The sequence below is a fragment of the Pelodiscus sinensis genome, chromosome 14, assembly GCF_049634645.1.
Source record: "Pelodiscus sinensis isolate JC-2024 chromosome 14, ASM4963464v1, whole genome shotgun sequence".
NCBI classification, from domain to species: domain Eukaryota; kingdom Metazoa; phylum Chordata; order Testudines; family Trionychidae; genus Pelodiscus; species Pelodiscus sinensis.
This window is the reverse complement of record NC_134724.1, coordinates 29,858,636-29,883,461: the sequence shown is the minus strand read 5'-3', so window position 1 is coordinate 29,883,461 and position 24,826 is coordinate 29,858,636. Positions and strand designations below refer to the sequence as shown.

The 24,826-nt window shown below is 40.9% G+C and overlaps 1 protein-coding gene across 1 annotated transcript in view; it reads left to right on the top strand.

Moving 5' to 3' along the window:
- ADAM10 (ADAM metallopeptidase domain 10) overlaps positions 1-24,826 on the top strand; it is a 123,023-nt gene that overhangs the window by 79,874 nt on the left and 18,323 nt on the right. The window contains exons 6-10 of the mRNA XM_006112456.4: positions 4,988-5,137; positions 8,246-8,338; positions 10,155-10,338; positions 20,131-20,294; positions 23,200-23,383. Coding sequence (XP_006112518.2) covers positions 4,988-5,137; positions 8,246-8,338; positions 10,155-10,338; positions 20,131-20,294; positions 23,200-23,383 — 775 coding nt within the window. The remainder of the gene's footprint in view (positions 1-4,987; positions 5,138-8,245; positions 8,339-10,154; positions 10,339-20,130; positions 20,295-23,199; positions 23,384-24,826) is intronic.

Here is a 24,826-nt window from a genome sequence, read left to right as displayed (position 1 = left end):
AAAATTATTGGTATCACTCCTCTGCATATGGCCAGTATCCCTAAGTGTAGCAAAATGAGCTACAAGTCAGATTTTGCTATTAAACCTGCAAATAAAGTCATATTCATCTAAACATAATTATAGTGTATGTGCCAGTTGGTATGTTATGTTCAGGTAAATGAAGATGCATGTGCGCACAGGTACTTGCAATTCAGTAGATACTAAACGAGAATGTTTGGGGTTCAGGATGTAGCTCATGGTTTTAATTGTTTGACTAGTCTTACAATATTATAGCGTGGCAGTAGCCACTTGATAATTAAGGTTGTTAGACTAACTTGTCAGTTCTAAGACTTTCACAGTGAAGAGCCTTTTTGTGTGGTGACTAGTAATTTACCGAAGACTTATAAAGAGGGGTTGGTTTAGGGTTGCCAAGTGTCCGGTTTTGAAACAGATAGTCCAGTATTTGAGCTTTCTGTTTGGGAAACAAATTGAGACAATATAAATGAGAAAATATAAATGTCCGGTATTTTCTAAATAAGATGTAATGTAGATTGCGATGTAACGTCAAGTGTGTCCGGTATTTTTGTTGAAACCCTCTGGCAACCCTAGGTTGGTTACAGGCTACAGGGGGACCTAGGAGTTGTTACATCTACAAGTAGCTCATTTTGTTACACATAGTTTCTACATACTATGTCTGTCACTGTGGAATCTGAGCACTTCCCACAGGCAAATTAAACAACATGAGTGGAATAGGTGCGGGATCACAATAAGTCTCAATGTCTGTAGTGAGTGATGGACATTTGGGCAAATTTTACATGCTTTTTCCACTCACTGTGGAGCCCTAGTTCTTTGATTCTCTTGGGATACAGGTGTTCCTTATGAGAACCTTGGGAGATGCATAGGAAGGAACAGAGAATTGTCCCTCTGTGCTGTCCCTTGACACTCTGTAATCCGCTAACTTCTCTTCTCACTGCCAACATATTTTAGGATGCTCACAGAGGAGGAGATACCCTCCTAGTGACCTCTCTGTCTTCAACAAAGGCAAACTTAGCTTTAGTGGATTTTAGAAGAGGTACAGATGAGGGCTTCCAGTCCTGCTGACCCCAGGAAGAAAGAAAATCATTCCAAGTCCTCTGCTCTGCCAAATTCCATAATAGTTCTGAAAGAAAAGACAAAACTTGGTTATGAAACCGTTAAGGCTACAGTTACATATCTGAGTATTTCCTTTCAAGAACCTTTTAGCTTAAAGGCTAAAAATTAGATAAGATTATATATAAAAAGAACTTTCACTGCACCCACATTAAAAACAGCACAAAACAACAAGTGTAGTAAAAGCTTTGATCTGGCATGTTAGGAGAATTGTGGGAGAGGTTGGTTAATCAATTCTAGTTAACTAAGAGTTATACTTACCAATGGAACACAAATTTTCAAAGAATTAATACAATAAAACGAATAAAGAATAAAATAGTGTACAGTAGGGATGTTAGATATTTGTTAATTGAATAGTTGAGTAACCGCATTAATTTATATTGGTTACTTGGCTATTTTATAGTCCCTGAGGTTGGGAGCAGCATCCAGTATACTCCGGCCCCGACTCATGGGGAGTCCCCTGCCAACCTGCGCTACTGCCTAGCAGCATGGTATGCCAAACAGGAGCCAGTCCACGAGGCGAGCCAGTTTAAAAACCAGCTTCCCGTGCAGACAGACTGCCTGCTGCCCCACGCTGCTGCCTCTGATTCAGAGGCAGCAGCACAGGGTGGCAGCAGCCCCTGTCTGTGGTGGAAGGGGTCCGAGCTCCCTGTGGACAGAAGTTACTTTGCCTCCCATGGAGCAGTCTTTGTGATTAGCTTGGGCCCGCCACAGACAAAGGCTGCTTTGCGGCAGCCGCCTCTGCTACCCTGCTCATCCATGCTGCTGCCTCTGATAGCGGCAGCAGCACATGGGGAGGGGAGGCAGCAGCACGGAGCAGGTGCTAGGGGGAACCAACTTTTAAGTCAGCTCCCCCAGCACTAGCTCTTGGCCCCTCCCTCCCCCCTTGCTGCCTCTGTGAGGGAAATGTGAGTAGTTGAGAAGATTAACCGATAAGCCTAGGTTTATCGGTTATCATATACTCAAGTACTCACATCCCTAGTGTACAGGCACTCATCAATCCAATAGTATTATTGCACTGCAGAGTGGTTGGTTTCTAGAAGCACTTAGATGTATACAGGGAAAGTGTTTTATACGGTTGGTTATCTTGTGATATGTTAGAGTGTAATCGATAAACTGTTTAACCAGTAAGCTGAGGCTTATCAGTTACTCAGCCAGCTCCTAGAGAAGCGGCTTTGCTGCGGCAGGGCACTGAAGCCTCCCCGGGAGCCAGATAGGCAAGGGCTGCCCACTCTGCTTCCAGAGAGGTGGCTTTGCTGCATTTAAGCCTCTTCCTTGGGAGCAGAGCCAGACTTGGCAAGGGCTAGCAGCCCCACTCCCCAGGAAGCTTCAGTGTGGACTCGGTAGAATAAAGCTAAGCTTTATCCTGCAGAGCCCTCAATGCGTGTAATCAGGTATCCACTAAGATTTTTAGCGAATTCATGGTTACTGTATTAAACAATTTCTAACAGCCCTGCTTGTGACCTCTAACACTAAAACTATACTAAACGTAATTTAAACTCTCTGGATTCAGACGACATTTCAGGATCTTGCAAAACCTTGAGGTTCTCATTATCAATATCAAGTATGATTACTGTAGATGTAGAAGGTGTAGGATATTGGGCTGAGCCTGTAATTGACCCTATGACTAGTGTTCCTTCTAAGCTATGCAGCAGCACAGCTTCACAGGTGATTGAACATCCCTGTCCATTCAGTCAGCTCTGTGCATGGAGCCCTGAGCCTCTGACTGGGTGGGGCTGATTAATCACCTGTGAAGCTGTGCTGCCATGCAGTTTAGAGGGAACACTGCTATGACACCCTGGAAGCTGCTTTTATTTTTATTTTTTTTTAATTCCTAATATCAGTGTGCTTTCTTGTTTTCTGCTTCGTTTGCATAAAAGTAGAGTGCAGAATATGCAGTAACATAACCTCCTGGTTATGGAGTTATACTGGGTTTACTATTCAATCTAGTCCCAATTACTAGACTTAAGGTTTGTATTGGGAGATATCAGAAGTGTCTGTTGATAAAGTGCTGGATAACACAGCTTTTACTGTGTCTGAATACCAGCATCTCCATAAAACTATACATCTATCTATACCACCAAATTTGGTATGCAGTTTCCTCTTCTCTGACTTAAAGCAAAGTCGGGGGTTGAGTGTGCCACGACAATGGTATGTGCCTGGAAATCAATTTTTTTTCCAGAAAATGGAAAAGGGGGGGTTGGTAGGATGGAGTAACACTGTGGAATGATTCCAATGGGGGTGGAAAATGACTGGCTAGCTGTAGCCAACACTCCAACCTATCCTGTAGAGCAGCTTCTGCACTCTGAGTGCACCTCCCCTTAGCCAACTGGAAGAAATCAGCGGCCGGGGTGTGCCCCCACCCTTGTGACCAGGTAAGTGTTCTAGTGTTCACATAATGGTAAAAACCATTATTTTTGGAATCTCGTTCTTTCTTCTATTGGACTGTGCCTTAGTTTAGACATTTAGTTTACTTTTGTTTCAGCTACACCAGACTAACACAGCTGCATCTCTATCATTAGTTTAGAGAGTGGCTTGAGTCTCATTTTAATAAGTACGAACGTTTTCCTTTAATATATTCAGCCTGTATGTTAACATTTTTGGAGCTTTCAGTGAGGAAGTCCTATAGATACAGCTAATTACACTTAAAATATTCTCATTCCCTACATACTCTAGAAAGGAAAGAACCACAAAGCAAATTGCAACCATTTTCTGTCCTTGAAGTATAAAATCTAGTTCAGATGATAATAGCTTTAATTTAATTTTACTTTAAACAGACCTGCTCAGATGGAATTGAAAAGTGCTTTATTGTTCTAGGAAACTCTTTTACTGAAAGTCGCTGAGAATTGTGCTAAGTCGCTAAGATGTTGCACCCACCATCCCTTGTTATAGTACTTCCAACTTCATATTAATTATCTAGGTTAGTAAGTCAACTTGCTAAATTGAGTATTTCCAAAACTGGCAGCACCCAGCTTGGATCCTACCAGTTCTTACATTATGTATTTGCTCTAAACCCTTGTCTCCCGTTGAAAACTTTTTTCAGTGTTAGCAATATCCTGAACCCCAATGTGGACTGTTTTGACTGTCATAATTATGAGATGAGCCTCAGTTGAAAATAGCACTGGCAGCCAAAACCCTGTTGACATTGTAGCTCAAGAAATTACTAATGCATTTGAGCCAGTGCATATGGATCCAGTGTTGGGAGCAGCAGGACCTTGTGCAGACATGACCTACATGGGGATGATGGGCTATAAAGCAGTGAATGGCCCAAAGACAAATGAATTTAAGTTTCAGTGCTCTGAATGGTAGAAATAGTAGATAACATTATTCTGGATGTTATTTAGTAATACTTAATATCACATCACACACTGCAGTGTTTCAGCTTGTTCAGGTTGATGACAGTTAGGGTAGTTATGATCTGAAGAAAGAACCTTTTTGTTATTTTGCGGAAACACTTTTAGAGTCGATTTTTATATCTACAAACTGGATACATGTTAATCTATCTTTGCAAAGAGCTCTACTTAGTTTTCTGTTTATGGTTTTCTAGGTTTTAGTGGCACAAAATTCTTGTAATATGATGGTATCAAAACGTCTCTGTTCTTGTTGGCTATATGCTAAACTAAAGAGATTAGCTCACAGAGGAATTATGACTAAATGTGCTTAAGAAGTGGGATGACATACCTGAAAAATAGCCTAGTTCAAGATTTGAGAAATGTTTACGTAATAAATAGGATAATATAGTTCATGTGTTTTCTTCTTAAGCATGCTGCACTCATATAAGACATGAATGATTTTAAATATAACTTTAATTTAAAAGAACATGTACAATTAATGCTTCATTGCTTTCTAATATATATAGAAACCCCACAGAGAACATAACATCAATGGTCCAGAGCTTTTAAGAAAAAAACGTGCGGCTCAAGCTGAAAAAAATACTTGTCAGCTCTACATTCAGACTGATCATTTATTCTTCAAGCATTATGGAACAAGGGAAGCTGTGATTGCACAGGTATTTATAAGCCTTTAGTCACTATTTCAGTAATCTGTTCTTTTTCTCTTAAAGGGGGAATAGTCTAGAAAAATGAATACATTTTTATTATGGCGCTTTTCATGTTGCGGTCTGGATACATTAATTCATATGCTGCTGTCTAATGGCATTAAGGGAGCTTTCTCATTGGCCCACTGTGACTGGTTTGATCACAGCAGTCCCCTTGTGATGGTCACCAGATGTGCTAATCATGCACTGAGCCTACCTTCCTGCCCTCTGTATTTCCCCACTACTCCTTCATGCTGTGCCAGAAGCTCTGGCCTCTTTCAGCCAAGGGACAGAGTTGGGGTAACAGACCCTCAGCAGAGCAACACACTCTGAATCATCTCAGCTTGGGAGAGCTCAGCTATAAGGCCATTGACGACACCCAAGAACACAGCCTCAGAGGACCAAAACCCCAAATAAATCACTTACTCCTTTTAAATGTTTTACACAGAGAAAACTCATAATGTCAGCCCCCTTTATCGATGAAAGAGATTCAGATCTGCACTGTGGTTGCTCTCCCCCCCCCCCACCCCACCCCCAGTAACAGTTATTTACGCTTCATAATGAACGAATGTGCTTTTATTAACTATAAAAAGTAGAATTTAATTGCATTCAGTTTTCACTTGCATTCAAGTGAAAACAAATCAAAGTAAGTTAATAAGCCAAAATAAACAAAACATGTCAGCTAATCTTAATACATGGAGGCCATGTCTACACTAGGAAACTATTTTGAAATTACTAAATTCAACTTAAGAACTCCCAATTTAACAATTTCAACTTAATTTGTCCTCACTGTGGGGAAGCATTGAAATTAGTCGGAGACAGGCTCCATTAATGTGGATGCACTACCTTGGACTTAGAGTCCCAGGAAGCACTGGGAATAATGATTTTGAATTACTCTGGGGAGTAATCATTTTGAAATCGTGGTACAGGAGCATCTACACTGCCATTATTTCAAAATAACCATTTCGGAATTAGTGTTGCTCCTGCTGAAAAGCAGGAATGCAGATTTCTTATTCCATGGCCCATTATTTTGAAATAACAGGCTTGGTAGTGTGAATGCTCCACTTATAAATTGGACCTTGGGGGGTTATTTCAAAAGAAGTTGTTGCAAAACATATCTCTCATCCTAGTTCTTATCTCCGATGCAGTTCTTCATAGGCTGGAGTTCATTTTTTCCCTGGCCTGGGTCTGTCAGTTTCGTCTGTATCCTTTTTCAGGTGGGAAAATAGTTTCAAAGGCTAGCTGAAGACAAAGCTTAATTGCTTTCCATTCCTTAAATAGCCTTTCCCCAAGGCAAGAACTCTGTTTAGTCTCCCCATCTCCAGGGAAAAATACCAGATTTAAGATGGATTCCAGTACTAGTAGCATGGTTACATGTCTTTCTATGACGAACAACAGTTTGGGCTTAGAGGAAAAATAAAACCATTCACAGACTGTTACCTTGAGTATTGAGCCATTATGTTTCCATGTATCAGTGATGATCCACATTAGCTCATTTAGGATTATAAATAGATCCACACTTGATATTTCTAACATTACATATGGTGATACACAGGGCTCGACGATCATGGCGAAAACCACTTGCCAGCCCCGCACTGCACATGCGTGAGACTCGCACTGCGCATGCGTGGACCGCAGGTGAACGGGGTGACCGTCTGAAATCTACTCGCCACAGGCGAGTAGATAAGCATAATTGTCGAGCCCTGGTGATAGACACAGAGAAATAGGATATACACACTCAGCAGATCATAATACTTTTAGGTGCCTAGCTGCTCAGTGAATCTCAGCCCCAGTTTAAGTACCCAGGCTCCCTGTAAAATGCATGGTGAGAGTTAGTGCATAACAATGAGGTTCACAAAAAGCCAAAAAGCTGAATGGGGATCAGCCTAAGCTAGCCAGTATGAAATGTCAAGGAGTGGGGTGGTGTTTAGGCCCTGCTACTCAAAGATAGGTATTTTTCCTCCATGCCAAGGTTGCCTATTTTGGCTTAGCATTCATAGCTGGGAACATTCTTGAAGAACTACGCAGTGGACTTTGAAGTCAATCTTTGGTCCAATGTATATCTAATTGTGTTTTATTTAAAGTGAAACAACTTCAATGGGAGAAATTGAGTTGGAGCACTCACTTGGAATGTGGGAGCACTGCGCTCAAGCACTTTCTCCAAATCAGGCAGAGTGAAATTTTGAAGATCAGGCTCTCTCATCCCAAATGAGTGCTCTAATTATTGGACACACTTCCAGCCTTCTCCTTCCTCAAATTCCTGATCTGGTCACCCCCACTGTCTTTTTTGTTTATTTGTTTGCTTGGTTTTTTTAATAGAGTAGCACACCTAGTGGAATAGTTGAGAGAGGCAGAGGAATGCCTAGTTTTAAAATCCCACAGATGCTTAGGTGCAAGTGAAGGTATCAAGCTGCTTTGGTAGCATCAGTGCTTCAGCAGTTTTTTATGGGCTCACTCTCAGGAACTTACATGGGGAATGTTTAGAGGGCCTTATTAATCCCTAAATATTGGCTATAAGCCCACTTAAAGTGGTGTTTTGATGCCTAAGCTTCTTTGTTAATCTGATCCTTAAGTCACTTAGGTGCATTTGAAACCTTTATCCTGTGTTCTTAAGGCAAATGATAGTTTCTCATATTTGTTTTCTAGAAAAAAAAATAGTATGTCCAGTGACAACTTAGACAAAATTTAATTATAAAACTTTTCTAGCATATCTTTCTTTAAAATAATGCAATCCTTTGAGGATATGTTTCACAGTACTCTGTTGTTAGGGTGAATTGAATTATTGTCACAAACAAATATATCTGAATTGTTTCCAGTTACTTGTATTGGGTGAACAAAATTAATTTAGCAACAGGGGACTTATAAAGTTTTTATGGTCTGAACTATCATTTACTTTAGATGTACACTCTGGGCACTTTCATTAATATTTGATGGACATTTTTTAATAAAGTTGATACTGCACATTAATTTGCATATGAAGATGCTTGCATTTAGTGACACTGAAGTCTTATTACAGAATATAATATGTAGAAAACATGTTTTGACCGTAAACACTTGAGCTTGTCTCTTTCTGATTAATAGATATCCAGTCATGTTAAAGCAATCGACACAATTTACCAGTCAACAGACTTCACAGGAATCCGTAACATCAGTTTCATGGTGAAACGAATAAGAGTAAGTAATTGTGGTGTTGCAGTCATATATGTTGAGTGAGCAGCTTTTGTTTAAAACAATTATTGCCATTTAGCTATCATTCCTGACTGATACTTTCATGTTATAATTGTCGTCCTACCTAATTTCTTTAGTGCTTCTGCAATCTTAATATTCACATTGCCATAGCTTTCGTTATAGCCTCATGATGTTTTAGTTCAGTATTTGACACAGCAGACTAATTTAAGGGACAGCACTTTTTATATTTTGGTTATCAGCAATAATGGAAAAGGAAATACAGTAGAAATACAGTTTACTTTCAGGCTCTTTATAATATTAATTACATTAAAGAATTTATGATGGATGCTTTAAACCAGTGGTCAGTGCTTCCTAATTTGAAGTCTAATTTATCCTTAAGTTCTCCATTCATTGGTGGGGAAAAATATAGTCAATACACTATTATAAAGAAACATGTTATTAAAGATAACATGCAAAGGAGAAAACCATTGGGCTGAAATGAAATGTGTGTGAAAAGTGATGGGCTTCAAAAATTAGAAATTTACATCTTTTAACAGGATTTGTTTGTGGTGGGAAGAAAGGATTAATTCCCTCCAGCATAAATGAAACTATAGCTCTTCTTATGAATGAAGATGAAGTGATCTTATTCTCTTTTTAGCTTAAAAATATTTTACTCTACCCTGGAAGGGTGTTTGAGATTATAAGAGAAGAACTATAAGAAGGGGACCTGATAAGAGGAAGCAGTTTTCGAGTGTTAATTTAGACTTTTGTAACTTTTGTAGCATCTTTGTAACTCTGTAAACACCTTGCAAGAAAGAAGGCCTTTGCTGAGGAATCAGCACTCAAGCCTCTTAAGTGAAGGTGTGAGGTAGCTCCCCCTTCAGACCCCTGAAAAGTTCCTCAGGAGAAAAATAGGGGAGGACAAATTAGACTGAATTACTTGAATATGCTTCTTTATTTTAAAGATAAAAGCAGGAAAATCTTTTTTTTAATTAAAAGGCTGCCTTTATTTAAAAAAGCAAAAGACCAAAGCACAATTATTAAAAACTTTTTTTTTTTTTTTTTTTGCACTTTGGTTTTAAGCCTCTGTCTTTGAGATTATTACACATGACATTACTCTGTGGTTAGTAATATATATTATGTTCAGTTTTAAAAAAATCTCTAATTGTCTTCTGCCTTAATGCATGTTTATGCTCAGAAAAACACTTTTGAGACTTCTATTATCAGTGAGCTGAACGGAAGTTGTGTATAGCCCATAATACTAAAACTTTGCTTTTAGCTTTGTTAGAGATTTAATCTGAGTATGTAGTTTTGCTCTGTAAGACACTTTTATACAAAACTTTCTTGTTCTTAGATCTGTCTAAACTTTCTGATCTTGTGTGCTAGGATGTAGCATGTGCCATCCGTGTAATAATCTTTTTGCTCCAGGAACTTGACTAATGTATCTACTTCCAATTCCATTAGTTAATTCTCAGAAGTGTAGAATTAAGGTTATTCACACACACTTTTTTTTTTTAATTCTTGTGGATGAAGTTTGTCTGAATGAAGTGTTTGAATGAAGAGGAAGGAGGTTGTAATTAGCCACATAAATACGGTTACATGGTCTTATGAAACAAGTTCACTCTAGAACTCAGAATTTTCCCAGATACTATGTATCAGAAGTGGTAGCCATGTTAGTCTGTAACTTTAAAAACAAGTAGTCCTGGGGTACTCAGATAATGAAGTAATTATTTGATATAGTATGAAGTCTTTCTTAGCAAGCTTGTATTAGCCAGACGAAAATGAAGTGTCTGATTTAGTATACACTTAAATTTACTTTTAGATCAACACAACTGCAGATGAGAGAGACCCTTCCAATCCCTTCAGATTTCCTAATATTGGTGTGGAGAAGTTTCTGGAACTGAACTCTGAGCAGAATCATGATGGTTATTGTTTGGCCTATGTATTTACTGACCGTGATTTTGATGATGGTGTCCTTGGTCTGGCTTGGGTTGGAGCCCCTTCAGGTAATTAATCCATAACTAGAATACTCTTACAGAAGATAACTATTTTTAAGTAGGAGCGAGGAAGAAAAGCATAAACTGTTTGACTTTGTATATTTTCAGCATTATAGGCCTGATGCTTCACAGTTCAGTTATGTCTTATTTGAAATTATGTAAACATCCATTCTTCATGTGTAAGGATGTTAAATTGAGGTTAATTTACTAGTTAAGTAGTCAATGGAATTTCCATCGACTACTCAGTTAGTCAATAGTCACTTCCGCATGCAGCCCCACGTTCAGCAGGAAGTCCCGCTGACTCCAGGCTGCATGTGGGCGTGCCAACTTTGAAATGTACAAAAGTCCCCAGCAGGGGCTCTGGCGCATTTCAAAGTGGAAGCATGCTCATGGAGCGTGGGATCAGCTGGAGACTCCCCAGCTGGCTCCAGGCGGCACTGTCGCTTTTGCCGCCTCAGTGATTCAAAGGGGCAGCTCCTCACAGCTGAGCTGGGTATCAGCTGTGAGGCACTGCCCCTTTTGAACGCGGCCTCGGCGTTTCAAAGGGGTAGTGCCGCACAACTGAGCTGAGCTCAGTTATGTGGTGTTGCCCTTTGAAGTACCATCTTCCCCCACTTTTGCTGCCTCTATATGATAGAGGCAGCAAGGGGGGGGGGGGCAGAATCGACTAGTCGACTGACTATTTGATAAACATATACTTATCGGATAGTCAACTAGTCTTTAACATCCTTAATCCTGTGCCACTAACAGTTTGTGTCATTAAGGTTCCCCTATTAATTGGGCAGACGCTTGACCAGGGATGACTGACGGATGAAACAAAATAAGTTCACAATTGTTTTATATCAAGTATGAAGAAGGGCCCCTTATATTCTACAACATTCTACAGTCATAAAATTCACATGTTGTCATAGCTTTGTACTCGAGGATCTCTGGTTACCAGCTCTTCTGGATACAAATAACTTGGAAATCTGAACAGAGTATAAACCAATGCATTGATGTCTGCAGGGATACTGAAACAATGACTCTGTACTTACCCTTCCTAGATAATTGTTTCTTTAATTTTCTTTGAGACATTGACCAGTTTCATTCCAGCAGTGTGTCTTAATTTTCAGTTTTTAAATATTTCCTGGTATTTTATGATAGCTTGCATTGGAGCTACAAAATGCATTGCTTGCATTGGAGCTACAAAAATTACTATTCCAGTAGTATTTTGTGGCTGCTCAAGTGTGACATAAGAAAAAAAAATCTGTCTAGCAGCTGACTTCGTCCATTGGAGAAATAACATTTACCACCTGGCAAAGAAAGTCTGTTCAACCATGTAGCTAGACAAGTTGCTCCATCTGCAGAAAGAGTCAGTATTGTCAATATAAAACAGCAGTTGACTAATATTGGAGGTCAACAAATGTCTAATGGATGGGGAAACTAGTTGCAATGTTCTTCCAGTCTAACTGATCTTACCATGCTTAATTCTAGAGTATCTGAATGCTGAACACATGACCTACTTATCATACTTTCTTGTTGTCTTACACTCTTTCTAGTTATAAAATAGATAATTCTTTTGCTACAGATAGGTCATGTTCTGTATGTACTCTAATATACTTTAAGGCTTTTTCTTTAGATAAATCTAACACTAACAGTGACCCTTCATACTTCTGACAGTACACTGCAGCAGTGCTGCCTTTCTGTAGTCTTCCTGGACCACAGTAAAAGCCTTATCTGGCATGGGGTAATGGAGGGTGCTGGCTAGTCAAATATTCTAATTAACTAAGAACTGGGGTAGGGAGTCGGATGCCAGAAGGGGTGAGGGCCTTGGTTAGGGGTATGGGCTCTAGGGTGTGGCAGAGGATGAAGGATTTGGGATGCACAGTCAACCTCTTGGCCCTAGCCTCAAGCCCCCTCCTGCAAGTTTTGGGCTCCTGGTGGGAGTTTGGGTGCGGGAGAGGGTTGGAGCATGGGAGGGATTTTGGGGTGCTGGATCCAAACAGAACTCACCAGCTCCCCACCGGTGGCAACATGTCCCTGCTGCTCCTAGGCAAAGGTATGGCTAGGCAGCTGTGTGTGCTGCCTCTGCCTGCAGGCGGGGTCCCAGTGGCCATTCCTTCATCTAGGATCAGCAGGGACATGTTGCTGCTTCTGGGGAGCCATGCAGAGACCACTAGAGAACCTGCTGACACCACCCCAACAGGCCTACAAACTGGACTTTCAATGAAGATTGGAAGTGGCAAAGTGCCATATATAACATAGTTATTAATAATTTTTATTGTGCTGCAATCTTAGGTTATGTATAAACTGCAAGCCTCTTTCGAAAGAGGCTTTTTTCGAAAGAAACTTTTGAAAAAGCTTCTTTCGAAAACGAGCGTCTAGACTACAACCTGTACTTTTGAAAAAGCGGCTTGCTTTTTCGAAAGAGAGCACCCAGGCAATCTGGACGCTCTCTTTTGAAGAAGCACAGTTTGCATTATATAGTGCCTTTTTTCGAAAGAGCACTTTCGAAAAAAGGCGTTATTCCTCATAAAACGAGACTTTTCCTTGGTGAAAAAAACTGCCACATTTTTTAAATTTACTTACGAAAGAACGCAGCAGCAGTCTAGACGCAGGGCAAGTTTTTTCAAAAAAAGGCCACTTTTTTTAAAAACAAAAAGCCTGTAGTCTAGACACACGCTTAGGTTGTTGGTCCTCTTTTCAGAACAAACCCCCCTTTATCTGGGGTAATTTTTGTGTTTCCTAATTCACCAGATACTATTGCTTCTATTTGTGAACTTTCTGTATAAAATAGTTTTTCTATAAAATTGAGGAACATAATAGCTAGTTTGAAAGTACTAGTGGCAGGAGAGAGTATTCTAGTTAAAATTAGTTGTTCTTCAGGAGATGTCTCCATGGGTGCTCCATTGTTGGTGATGGGTCATCCCAGAACCACAGATCTCAGCTTTTTCAGTAGTTGTCTGTCGGGCTGTGCATGCACGAAGAGTGCCTTGCACCATTCACACTTTGGCATCTCGTGCATGCGACCCAACCCCCTTCCCCTTTCAGTTTCACACTTACCACCCTTAGTCACAGACAGCTCATTGTTCTCTTAATACATTGTTCCCCCTCAGTGAGATTGTTGAAGTTATCCTTGCCTTTTTTTCTTGTTAATAGCTAGGGTTTTCTTTCCTTTTGAAGAAAAAAAAATTCCTGTCAGTTCTTGGTCAGAGTTGCCAGTAGTGGTGGCTTTGGTCTGCCCAAGCCACCTCACCATGTTTTAACCAACCCGTCCTCCTTTTGCCCCAGTTTAAAATTAAAATAAAATAAAAAATGGGAAAAGAAGACAGAAGGAGAGGGTGGGAGGAAGGACTTAAACTTTTAATGGCCGCCAGCTAGTCTGGGTTGGGGGGGGGGGTTCACTTAATTGCGAAAAGCTCACTGGGCTTCAGGAAATGCAAGGCACGCTAGGAGCCCATGCCTGTCTTAGATGGGCATTCCATGAGTATATGCTGCTTGCGGGAAGCTTATATGCCCCAAAAATGTGACCACTGCTAGAGCCAGAAAAGACAGGAGCTTCAGCTCCGTATGATATTATTCAAGAAGTCTGTGCAGCCCACTGAGGAGCCTCAATCTTCTCAGCCATTTGTGGAGGCTCCAGGAAGAGAGCCCCTACCTTGCCAAAGAAACGTTCAGAAAAGAGAGCCTCTCCGGCAAGATCTCGGCCTCCCATTCCGCCTCTCAGGCTGAGTAAGAGGGATACACTGGGCACCTCCAATACTGCAGCACCAAGACCACATACTTGCACCACTACTGCGACCTCCCATACAGCCTCAGTGCTGACATGATCCTCATCAGTACCATAGAGGTCTCGCCACCAAATCCTGGCACCAGCATTAATGACATCTAAAGACCTGGCACCAGCAAAAGCAGCACCGCAAACAACTGTACTTCAGAGCAACAGTACTGCCTTCTACTGTCAATGCCACACCACAGGGGCCCCAGCACCTGGTCAACATGAGGAGAGCCCGACACCACACATATTGCCGGCACCAGATATAAGTGGCAGGCAGCATGTTGCCCTTCATCCAGGGAAGCCTCCTTGGTGCCATTCTTGCCTTATACCTCTCCACAATATGTGAGGTCTCCGATACTATCTGAGTGCACTGGGTTCAGTGAAGAGGATCGGAGGAGTGTCTTCTCATCTCCGCATTCCTCCTCTACATTTCACCACCTCTATTCTTACTGTAATACAATAAGAGGAAACTTGAAAATGGCAAAGATGCTTAGTGCCTTCTTTATTTTGGTTTTTGTCAAGAAGATGGATGGTGATGGGATGCCTAACATAGTGAATGCTGGTGCAAGTAGGGTAAGTTTAGACGTTAAAATAAAATAACAAGTTAAAGAAAAGTTAGGTGTCTGCAAATGCATCCTAGAATACTCAAGGGAGATATCTGAGCCTTTAACTATCCTCTTTGAAAAATTTTGGAAGTTGGGAGAGATTCCAGAAGACTAGAAAATAGAAAAGGGCAAATATAGTGTCCATCTATTTAAAAACAAAACAAAAACCAACCCAGGAAACTATAGACCTGTTAGTTTAACTTCTGTGCCAGGGAAGATAATTAAGCAATTAAGAAATCCGTCTGCAAATATCTGGAAGATAATAAGGTGAGAGGTAGCAGCCAGCATGGATTTGTAAAGAACAAATCATGTCAAACCAATCTGATAGCTTTCTTTCTACTTACCTGTGGTGAACAATGCCAAGGCAGATGCTTTGAGTCTCCATTTTTCCTTTGAACACGAGAGAGCTGCATCCAGCAGTGCTTGTCTCTGCTTCCATTGGTGAGGTATCAGTGTACTTCTTCACAGCACCAAGTGCTCCCGCTTCTCTTCCAAGGCGGGACTGGGTGATGGATCTCTAGGTGATGCCCTTCTAATCCGCTGGAACGAACATCGACATTATGCCTTCTCGCCCATCCTGCTTATCCACAGAATTCTATGCAAAATCTGATCTGACGGGGCTCAAGTCTCTTGGAAAGCTCCATCCTGGTCCAGACAGACCTGGTTTCCATACCTACATTTCATGTCTATTGTACCTCCTTTTCCAGAGTCGAGGAAAATTGATTCACCTCAACCTCATAACCTTCACGTATACATGTGGCTCCTGTCTGGTTCCACGGATCTGAATCCCTGTGCTCAGAACAAGTGAGAACTGTTATTCTACACAGCAGGAGGCCATCCACCAGAGCCACTTACTTATAGAAGTGGAAACCGTTCTCTTCCTGGTATCAACAGACGTGACTTGATCCTCCCAATGAACTGCTTCACTGTGTTCTTGACTGTATTATAACATCTGAAGACCAGGGGCTTATCCATTTCCTCTGTTAAGGTGCACTTGGCAGCAATAATGGCCTTTCATGAGCGGATAGACAGATCATCAATTTTTTGCATATCCCATAATCAGGAGGTTCCTCAAAGTTCTTCAGAACCTCTGCCCTCCACACAGAACCCTAGCACCCTCCTGTGACTTGAACTTGGTTCTAGATTGCCTTATGAGACCTCCTTTCAAGCCCATGGTGACTTGCCCATTCCCATTCCTTCTCATGAAGGTGCCGATCTTGACAGCTATTACCTTGCCAATGATAGGAGCCTTGATGGTTGGACCACTATATATGGTCTTTACCAAGGACAAAGTGATCTTATGACCACACCCAATGTTTTTACCCAAGATCAGCACATCATTCCATGTCATTGGGCCTGTAGTATTACCAACATTTTTCTCGAAACCTTATGTATCCACTAAGGATACTTTGATCCATACCCTAGACATTCACCAGGATCTAGTGTTTTATATAGGCTGGACTCAGGTGTTCCGCAGGTCTCCATGACTTTTCACATATATCACAGAGCATTCAAAAGGCACACTAATTTCAGCTCAACGTATCTCCAAATGGATGATATCATGCACACTGCGGTGCCATTCCATCCACGGTAAGCTGTTGACAGTCCCACCAAAGGCATACTCCACCTGTTCTACTGCAACCTCAATGGCTTTCCTAAATAATGTGGCACTTAAAGACATTTATCAAGCAGCTACTTGGTCATCTTACTACACTTTTGCCAGGCACTACACCATAATGCTTCAACTGACAGGGGATACAGCGGTGGCTACGGCGGTCTTATCTTCAGCCACCAAGCAGTAACTCCTATTCCTTGCATCCACATGGAGTACTGCTTTGTAGTCACCAACAGTAGAGCACCCCCGGGAACACCAAAGAAGAAAAGAAAGTTACTCACCCTGTGCAGTAATGACTGTTTTTCAAGATGTGTGTCCCCGTATGTGCTCCACAACCTTCCTTTCCTCCACTCTACTCAGAGTCTTGGTTACGCGGGTGTAGACAGGGAACTGAAGGAGGCATGGGCCACTCACATGAGGTGCCAGAGTGCGAACAGCACATGGTGCTTCTTCGGACATGCATGGTCCGACAGACAACCCGACATTCTGCAACTCTGGGATCACCCATTACCAACAGTGGAGCACCCACGGGGACACACACCTCGAACAGTCATTACTACACAGGGTGAGTAACTTCCTTTTCTGATCTCTAAGGGTATATCTACACTTGCACCCTAGTTCGAACTAGCGACGCAAATGTAGGCATTTGAAATAGTAAATGAAGCCGTGATTTAAATATCCCGCACTTCATTACCATAATCTCGGCTGCATGCTGTTTCCAAACCCAGCTGTTTCTAAAGTGGAAGTGCTCTCCGGGCTGCATTAGTTTGAATCAAACCCATTGGTTCGAACTAACATTACTCCTCATTTTTTGCGGTTTGTATCTGGGATAATCATAGATTTTGAAACAAGAAAAATATCCTTGACAGTGTTTATTTTGGCTGTGGCTGTTCTTTCCAATCCAGGAATTTCATAGTGCCCCAGAACTCTAAATCTCTTTTCATTTGTTGAAATGGTGGTTTAACATTTAAATGACAAGGCTCTTCTAGGTTGTTTGAGATTTGAGAATTTGTTGCCCGTTTGTACCCAAACATTTTCTGAAGGTGTGACTTTGTGGTCTGGAAAATTTATAGCTAGTATTTCAGAATCAACATAATTTATTTTAAATCCAGACTTCCCCAAAATCCTTAATTGTTCTGGCAAATAGTTTTAGAAAGATACTTGATGTAGATAAAAATGTTACATCGGTAACTCTCTTCTGTGGTAGTCCTGCAAGTTGCATTCCTGTGATGGATTCATTGTCCTTTGAGTAAAAGGCTCTGTGGCCAGTGCAAAAAGTAGAGGAGACATTGGACATCACTACCTAGTCTCTGGGTAATTCAAGTAAGGGAGATTTAACTCTATCAAGTCACATGGCTGCCTTTGATGATGATGTCAAGAACTGTTACTCATTTCAGGAACTGGGGGCCAAAGTCCACATGGGACAGAATTTGAAACAGAAAGTCTACTCTATTCTACAAAGACTTTCTGCACCTAGTGATAACAAAAGAAATAGCTTGTTTTATGTCTTGCAAGCTACTATTTTTGATTATTCAAAAATGTCTTGACCAATTTGAACCTGGTTTCTCACTGTGTGCTTAGATGCTATTTTTGTTGAAAACTAAATCTAATGTAAATTATTGTATAGTGCATATATTTATAAAAATTAATATCAGACTACACCCTTGAGTTTAGTAAACAGAATAGCTGGATAGTGTACTAAATGGATTTCTGGTCTGCTTCATATGGCAATTCGCGTGTGTCCTACCACATAGATCTTCTGACTAAGTTACGTAGCTGAATTAGTCTTGCAGTGGGGGTACTCTGCACCCTAGTACCCACATAAAACAAAGGCATCTGAAGTGAGGTATGTGCTGATTGCACACAAAATTGACTGAGAGAGCTATGTATTCTCTCTCATCTAATCAAAGGGCACACCCTGCAAAATCTAGGTACACAAGTTTAGTTAGCCAAACTACCCTATCCTACAAAACAGTCTTGGTTACGGTAATCTTGAGGCCCACTGAGATGGAGGGCCGCTCACGTGGCCCGCTCACTTGGTCTACCCACTAGTGTAGGTTGTCCATCGCTGGTATAGACCAATGTCGGTGATTGTCCTGAAAGAGGCAGTGGAAATTCAATACATGTTGAGCTTCCCAAACCCAGGACTCTGGTCCGGCAACATCTATGGTCTGGAAGGAAGCACCATGGATATTGCTGGATAAGAGCCGCGGAGGCAAGGAACACAAGCCAGCTGAGAGTCCTACAGCTGCTGAGGAGCCCTAGCAAGGTTGGCAGGGGCTGGTCCTGTGGTGGGTGGGGATTCCAGCCCTGGTGAGCCCCAGGCTAGGGAACCCCTGTGGCAGCTCAGAGACATCCCCAGCCGGGAACCCTTGTGACAGCGGGGCTGGCACTGGCTGGGAGGAGTCCACAGCCAGGAACCCAGGCAGCAGCTGAGCCTGCGGAGAGTGTGGGGAATCCCCAGCCCAAGGAAGCTGATCCTGGGAGCCCTGGCTTGGGGCCAGCAGTGGGGAGGTAAGCCCAGGTTCCAGGGCCACCTACAGCCCAGAGAGGAGCCTTGACCTCCTCTCGTCCAGCAAACTCCATGGTTTGGAGGTCCCGAGGTGACAGAACAGGGAGGTCCAATCTGTACCTGGATCTAATGACACTAATACTCCATGTAAATGGCAGAGAGGGTCTGTTTAGGTCTATTGGTTAGGGAAGCTTGGCAGTATAACTAAGGGTATAAGCGACTAGTTGCTCTCCTCTCCTCCTCCCCCTTGCTGCTTCTATGAGAGGCAGCAAGGGTGGAGAGCAGAAGCCTATTCTGGGGGGAGCCAGCCCAAAAGCTGGTTTCTCCCCAGCAACCGTCTCCACGGGGGGCAGAGGGATTGTAGGATCTCGGTGTGATTTGGGAATCCGCTTATTCCTGGCCCACGTCTAGTTCCAAATGCATCTCTGCTTTTTAAGTGTAGTAAGAGCCTCTTAATCCATTTAAAAGGCTAAAACACAGCAGGGGGGACCTAGTGCAAGCTGGGACAGCTGATTCTCAGCTCGCACAAGGTACCCTCCACTGTGCACCAGCCTTTTAAATGTATGAAGAGCTGATTTTAGAAATTTTGTCCTTTTTCCATAACTTTTTTCATACTATTTAAAATGATCAGTTGTCCTTTAAGACCATTCGTATGGACAAATGCAGGATATATGGTAAGGCTCTACTTTGGACTTTTTACTTGCTTACTTATTGGTCTGAAAGTATGAATCTTTATTGCCCTTTTCCTGTGAAATTATTCCTGGAAATATTTATTCTGGTATGTATTTTGCTGAACTGCAGTTGGACTTTAACAAGACACAACTTGTTTAGAAAGCATATGTTCTAGATTCTGAACATTAACAATTTCAGTATTGCATTTTCAAACACTGGGTGTGATGTCCTTGATTGTTGACCTTTAAACGTACACATGATTAACCCCCTATCAAAACCTCACTTCAGTTTTAAATTGTACTATGAAGAAATGAGTCACTCCTGCTCAGTGGGATCTGTAGCTAATCTTAGGTTTTTTACAAGTATTTTTTGGGGAAAAATGAAAGATACTATTTAAAATCAGGTTCAGAGTATTTGCAGCTGAACATTGTGATCATTGTGATAGTGAAATGAATTTTCTGTGTTCGGAAATAGTATATTCTTTACTTGGCAAGGCAAAACAAATGGGATTTAGATTAAAAATATAGATGTGGCTCTATATGATTGCAATACGTTTTCAACTAAGATATAGAACAAAAAATACAACTCACCTTTTTTGTTTCATTATGTATTCATTTTGTAACTCTTGTTGTAAATTCAGGAAGCTCTGGTGGAATATGTGAAAAGAGCAAACTCTATTCTGATGGTAAAAAGAAGTCCTTAAATACTGGAATCATCACTGTTCAGAACTATGGCTCTCACGTGCCTCCGAAGGTTTCTCATATCACATTTGCTCATGAGGTTGGACATAACTTTGGTTCACCTGTAAGTATTAAGTGATGCTCCATTACACATTTTCAGTGATTGGGGGAGCATAACTTATGATAACATATAATGTATCAGAGGGTAGCCATGTTAGCCTGAATCTGCATAAACAAGAAGTCCTGTGGCATACGCTTTCGTGGGCAAAGATGCATCTGACAAAGTGGGTCTTTGCCCATGAAAGCTTATGCTCCAATAAATCTGTTAGTTTATAAGATGCCACAGGACTTCTTGTTGTTTATGCATATTATAACGTAGACCTTTTACTACTATGTGTATGTGTTTGCAAAAAAAAAAAAAAAAAAGGATTTTACAGATAAAGCGTATGCACTAAGATATTTATGAATGTTCTAGAAAAGAACTTGGTGTGACAAGACTGCAAATATTCTAAATTTCTCATTAAGCTGCTTACAGCAGCTACCTGTTGTTTAGCCTTCCTTATACTGCACTTATTCACGACCACTCTTTTGTAAAAAAGTGTGAGTTATTCTCTCTGTCTTCCCGCTTCCATTGAAGGGCAAAGCTTACTCATCTTTTCAAAAATGTGTATGTGTACATCTATTATGGTGAATAGAATACTAGCTTCTATTTCATGCAGAGTGAGGGGAAGTGTTTCAGTTGATAAGGACAAATTTTGGTTATATCCTCTCACTCAGCAGTGGGAATACAACTTCCTTTGGGCCCCTCACCATTTTTATACCTTAAAGATTACTTTATTTTGAGAAGAGGCTATCTGACTTACTTGTAATGAGATTTTGAAGCATTTGCCTTATCATGATACATTCAAGGCTTTTGTCTATAACAGGTTGAAACAATGGAGGTTTTATTTGTTTCTTTTATTTGTGGGTAGTGTGAAAAGTGGAGAATATCTCCTGCTTTTAAAGTTTTACATTTTAGAAAACACAAATTTAACCATTAAGATAATTGTTCCGTATTGGAGGGAACAAGAATCCAGTGTTAACAGTGTTCATTGATCGAAGAAGTGGAAATCTGTCATAGGGTAAAAATGCTTTTGGATCAATTGGAACATCATTTTTGAACTTGCCTTTGAAACTCATGTTTTAACTAGATAATCAGCAGATACACTTGTCAAGAATTTTGCTATACTCTTTATAGTACAGGTTGAACCTCGCTAATCTGGCATGCTGGTCTTTTAACACCTGTGGTCTGGCATAATTTTACTTAGCTGGATGCCCACTTTTCATGGGTTTGACCAAGTTTCCAATGATCCTGGTTCTCTGAGTTCTGTGCTGTTCAACTCTAATTTACCCCTAAATGTTTTCTAAGAGCACAGTAAGCAGTGGGAGTATTGGTAATGTTGCTAGACATTATTGACCTCCCGGGGTTCAGCAAATTCTCCTGGACTAGAGAGGTTCAACATGTAATACCATTTTAAGTGCACATTTATATACTTATGCTGGAAGGGTTTGGTCATATTGTGGGGAAATCATTTGTATCAAAAGTGGTAATAGAAATCTGGTATTAAACAGTTTCTTACTCTTGTCAAATATATTTTTAAAAGCTTATGCCATTTATCATTATCTTTGAAACTTCTACATTATAAATTATTCCATGAATCTTAGCAAGTGATGTTATAAGTGATCAGTTCTCCATAGAGTGGCTAGAAATGGATTCCCGCACCCCACACAAATCAGATCATATTTAAGTCCTCACAATGTGAATATTGATTATCTGAGATGTTTCAGCTGGTCCTCCTATTAATGTCCCACAGAGCACATGGTAGCATTCAGCAATCTCCCAGAATCCTTTGCTTTGGGGAGATACCAGGAAATGTGGGCAGATAATCAGTAGGTAATATAACTGAAATAGTCTAAAACAGTGCTAGTAATCATGTAAAACTACTGTTTCCCTATCAGTGTGGTTAAGCAGGGACACATCAAACCATTTGTGCCTAAGCTGATTATATTTAATCATTTCAATTGGATAGTTCAGTTCTCTGGTTATATACCTTATACGCTCTCACAGAAGTTAACTTTCATCAGTGCTCCTATATCTTTGGAATATAATGTACAGGCAATAAAAGAAAGGAATGTGCATGTTGTGTTGTAGTAAGCAGCGCGCGTGCATGCACACACACACACACAGAGGGATAAGCCACCATTGTTTAAGTTGGAGATGTTGTAGTGACTTTCCATTTATCTTCTGCATCTGATATTCTTCACTTCTTAAAATCGACAAGTGATCGTTATTTGGGTCAGTGTGTTGGAGAAGATTTTGTTGCAATCTGGATTTAGTAATAACAGTGTTATATTTCTGGTCAGACAAAACATTGGTTTGTTTCTTATGCATTGCTTCTTTGTCCTTGAACTACTGGAGCCTGTCTAAACTACGATCGGTCTAATAAGAAAATACTTCAACAATAGCAGAAGCAGAGTTCACTAGCTTGGGATTTGCTTGTGGGTGCTGGAACAGCAGCCTCATGGCACAAAATTAATTTTTGAGGGGATTCACCAGTTACAGAATTTTTGTTGACCTTTTAAGTATGTAGCTGCTCTTGAACGTTTCTATTCAGATAATAGATGAAACAGAAGGGATGGAATAGGGAGAAAAAATAACGATATATTAACTATTAATGGCTAGTTAAATGGTAATTTTAACTGTCAGAATTTTGAAAAATTTCCCTTCATGGAATCATTTCACTGACACATTTTCAATTCCAGGTACCATTAGTCTTTAATGCTGAACTTTTCCATTATGTGTCTTTTTGATTCAATGCAAAGATATATAGAATGTCTTAGTTTTTTGCTACACTTTTTAAAATGAAACTATTTTATATGAAATTTTCTTGCTCTTTTACCACACATGGTTGTTACATGTATAGGTAGAAAGATAGCAAATTAAAATAAACTAATCCACTTAAAGTAATTCACAATATTCTGTTTTGCAGCATGATTCTGGAACAGAATGCACTCCAGGAGAGTCCAAGAACCTGGGGCAAAAAGAAAATGGAAATTATATCATGTATGCAAGAGCTACATCTGGGGACAAACTTAACAATAACAAGTTCTCTGTCTGTAGCGTTCGAAATATCAGCCAAGTTCTTGAAAAAAAAAGAAATAATTGTTTTGTTGGTATGTATTTTAGTCAGCCTTGTAAAATGCTAAAGGGTTAATGTTGTGTCACTGTTATAACAGCACTTGGAAGCCCTAGTCATAGACCAGACCCAGTTGACATTGGTGCTGTACAAGTGGAACAAAAAGTCGTTAGTCTGAGTATAAAATGAGACAGCAGATGAGATACAGACTGACTAAAGAATCAATGTGAAACTATCCATTAGCATGGTAGCTTGTAGACTGACTTCTCATAGGGGCACTTGCCCTCTCTCCTTCATAGTTCTGAAAACTTGATAACACCTGACCATTACATATTCAATTTCTTATCCACACAAATTGTGCAAAAAATAATTTTGAAGGGGTACATGCTAGGGATGTTAACTGTAGTTTATGTAAACCTGTAACCACTGGAAATTCTAGTAGTTACACTTTTACATGCAGGAGGCAGCAGGCTCGGTGGGAACTGGCTTTTAAGAGGCAGCACTGCGAGGGCATGTGGCTCCGTAGGAGCCAATATGTGTGGGGAACCAGCTTGAAAGCTTCTTCCCACTCGTACCGGCTCTCATCTGCCTCCCCCTTCTCCCCAACACTACTGCCTCTCTATTAGAGGGAGCAGGGGCTGCAGATGGCTCTGCTGGATCCAGTGCTCATGGGGAGCTGGTTTCTAAGCAATCTCCCACCTGTTGCCTTTCACCACTGCTTCCTCTGTGGGAGGTGGGGAGGATAGGTTGGCACAGACCCAACTTAAAAACTGGCTCCCCATGCGTGTTGGCTCCTGCCGTCTTTCTCCCCCTTCACTCGCTGCTGCCTCTGGGAGGCAGCAGGAGGGGAGAGGGAGCTGGCAATCATGGAGAGATGGCTTAAAAGCCGACCCCCCATGGGCACTGGCTTCCACCTTCCCCCTCCTTGCTACCTCTGATACAGACACAGCAAGAGGGGAGGTTGCTTGTAGTCAATATGATTAACCCATAAACCTGGGATTATCGGTTAATCATGTAATTGACTATATGCTAACATCCCTAGTGTACACGTGCATGCACTCATTTAGGGTCTATATCCTGATCCTTTGATCATTTTTACTGCAGTCTTGTTCAGTGACAATGGCCCTGAACCTTTTGTAAAGTAGTTTATGAATGCACAAGTGAAACAAAAGCTTTGGAGCCAGTGGTACCAAGGATCTTTGCTCTAGCCATCATCAGTTCTTTCTGTCCATAATTAGCTGTTTTGGTCTTCAGAATTTTTAGAGAAAGGGGAGCAGTGCTCAAAAATTAGATGGTAATTTGGAGTTTTAAGGAAAAATTCTCTATCCTGAGCTCTGATCTCATTTTTTCCTTTGCACAATTTCCATTGTTATTCATGGAAGTTCTGAATACAAACAGAACAAAATATGTGGTAGAAATCAACAAGCTGGATGCTGAAGAGCACTGTTCAAATTCTCCTGCAAAATCCTAATCTGCAACA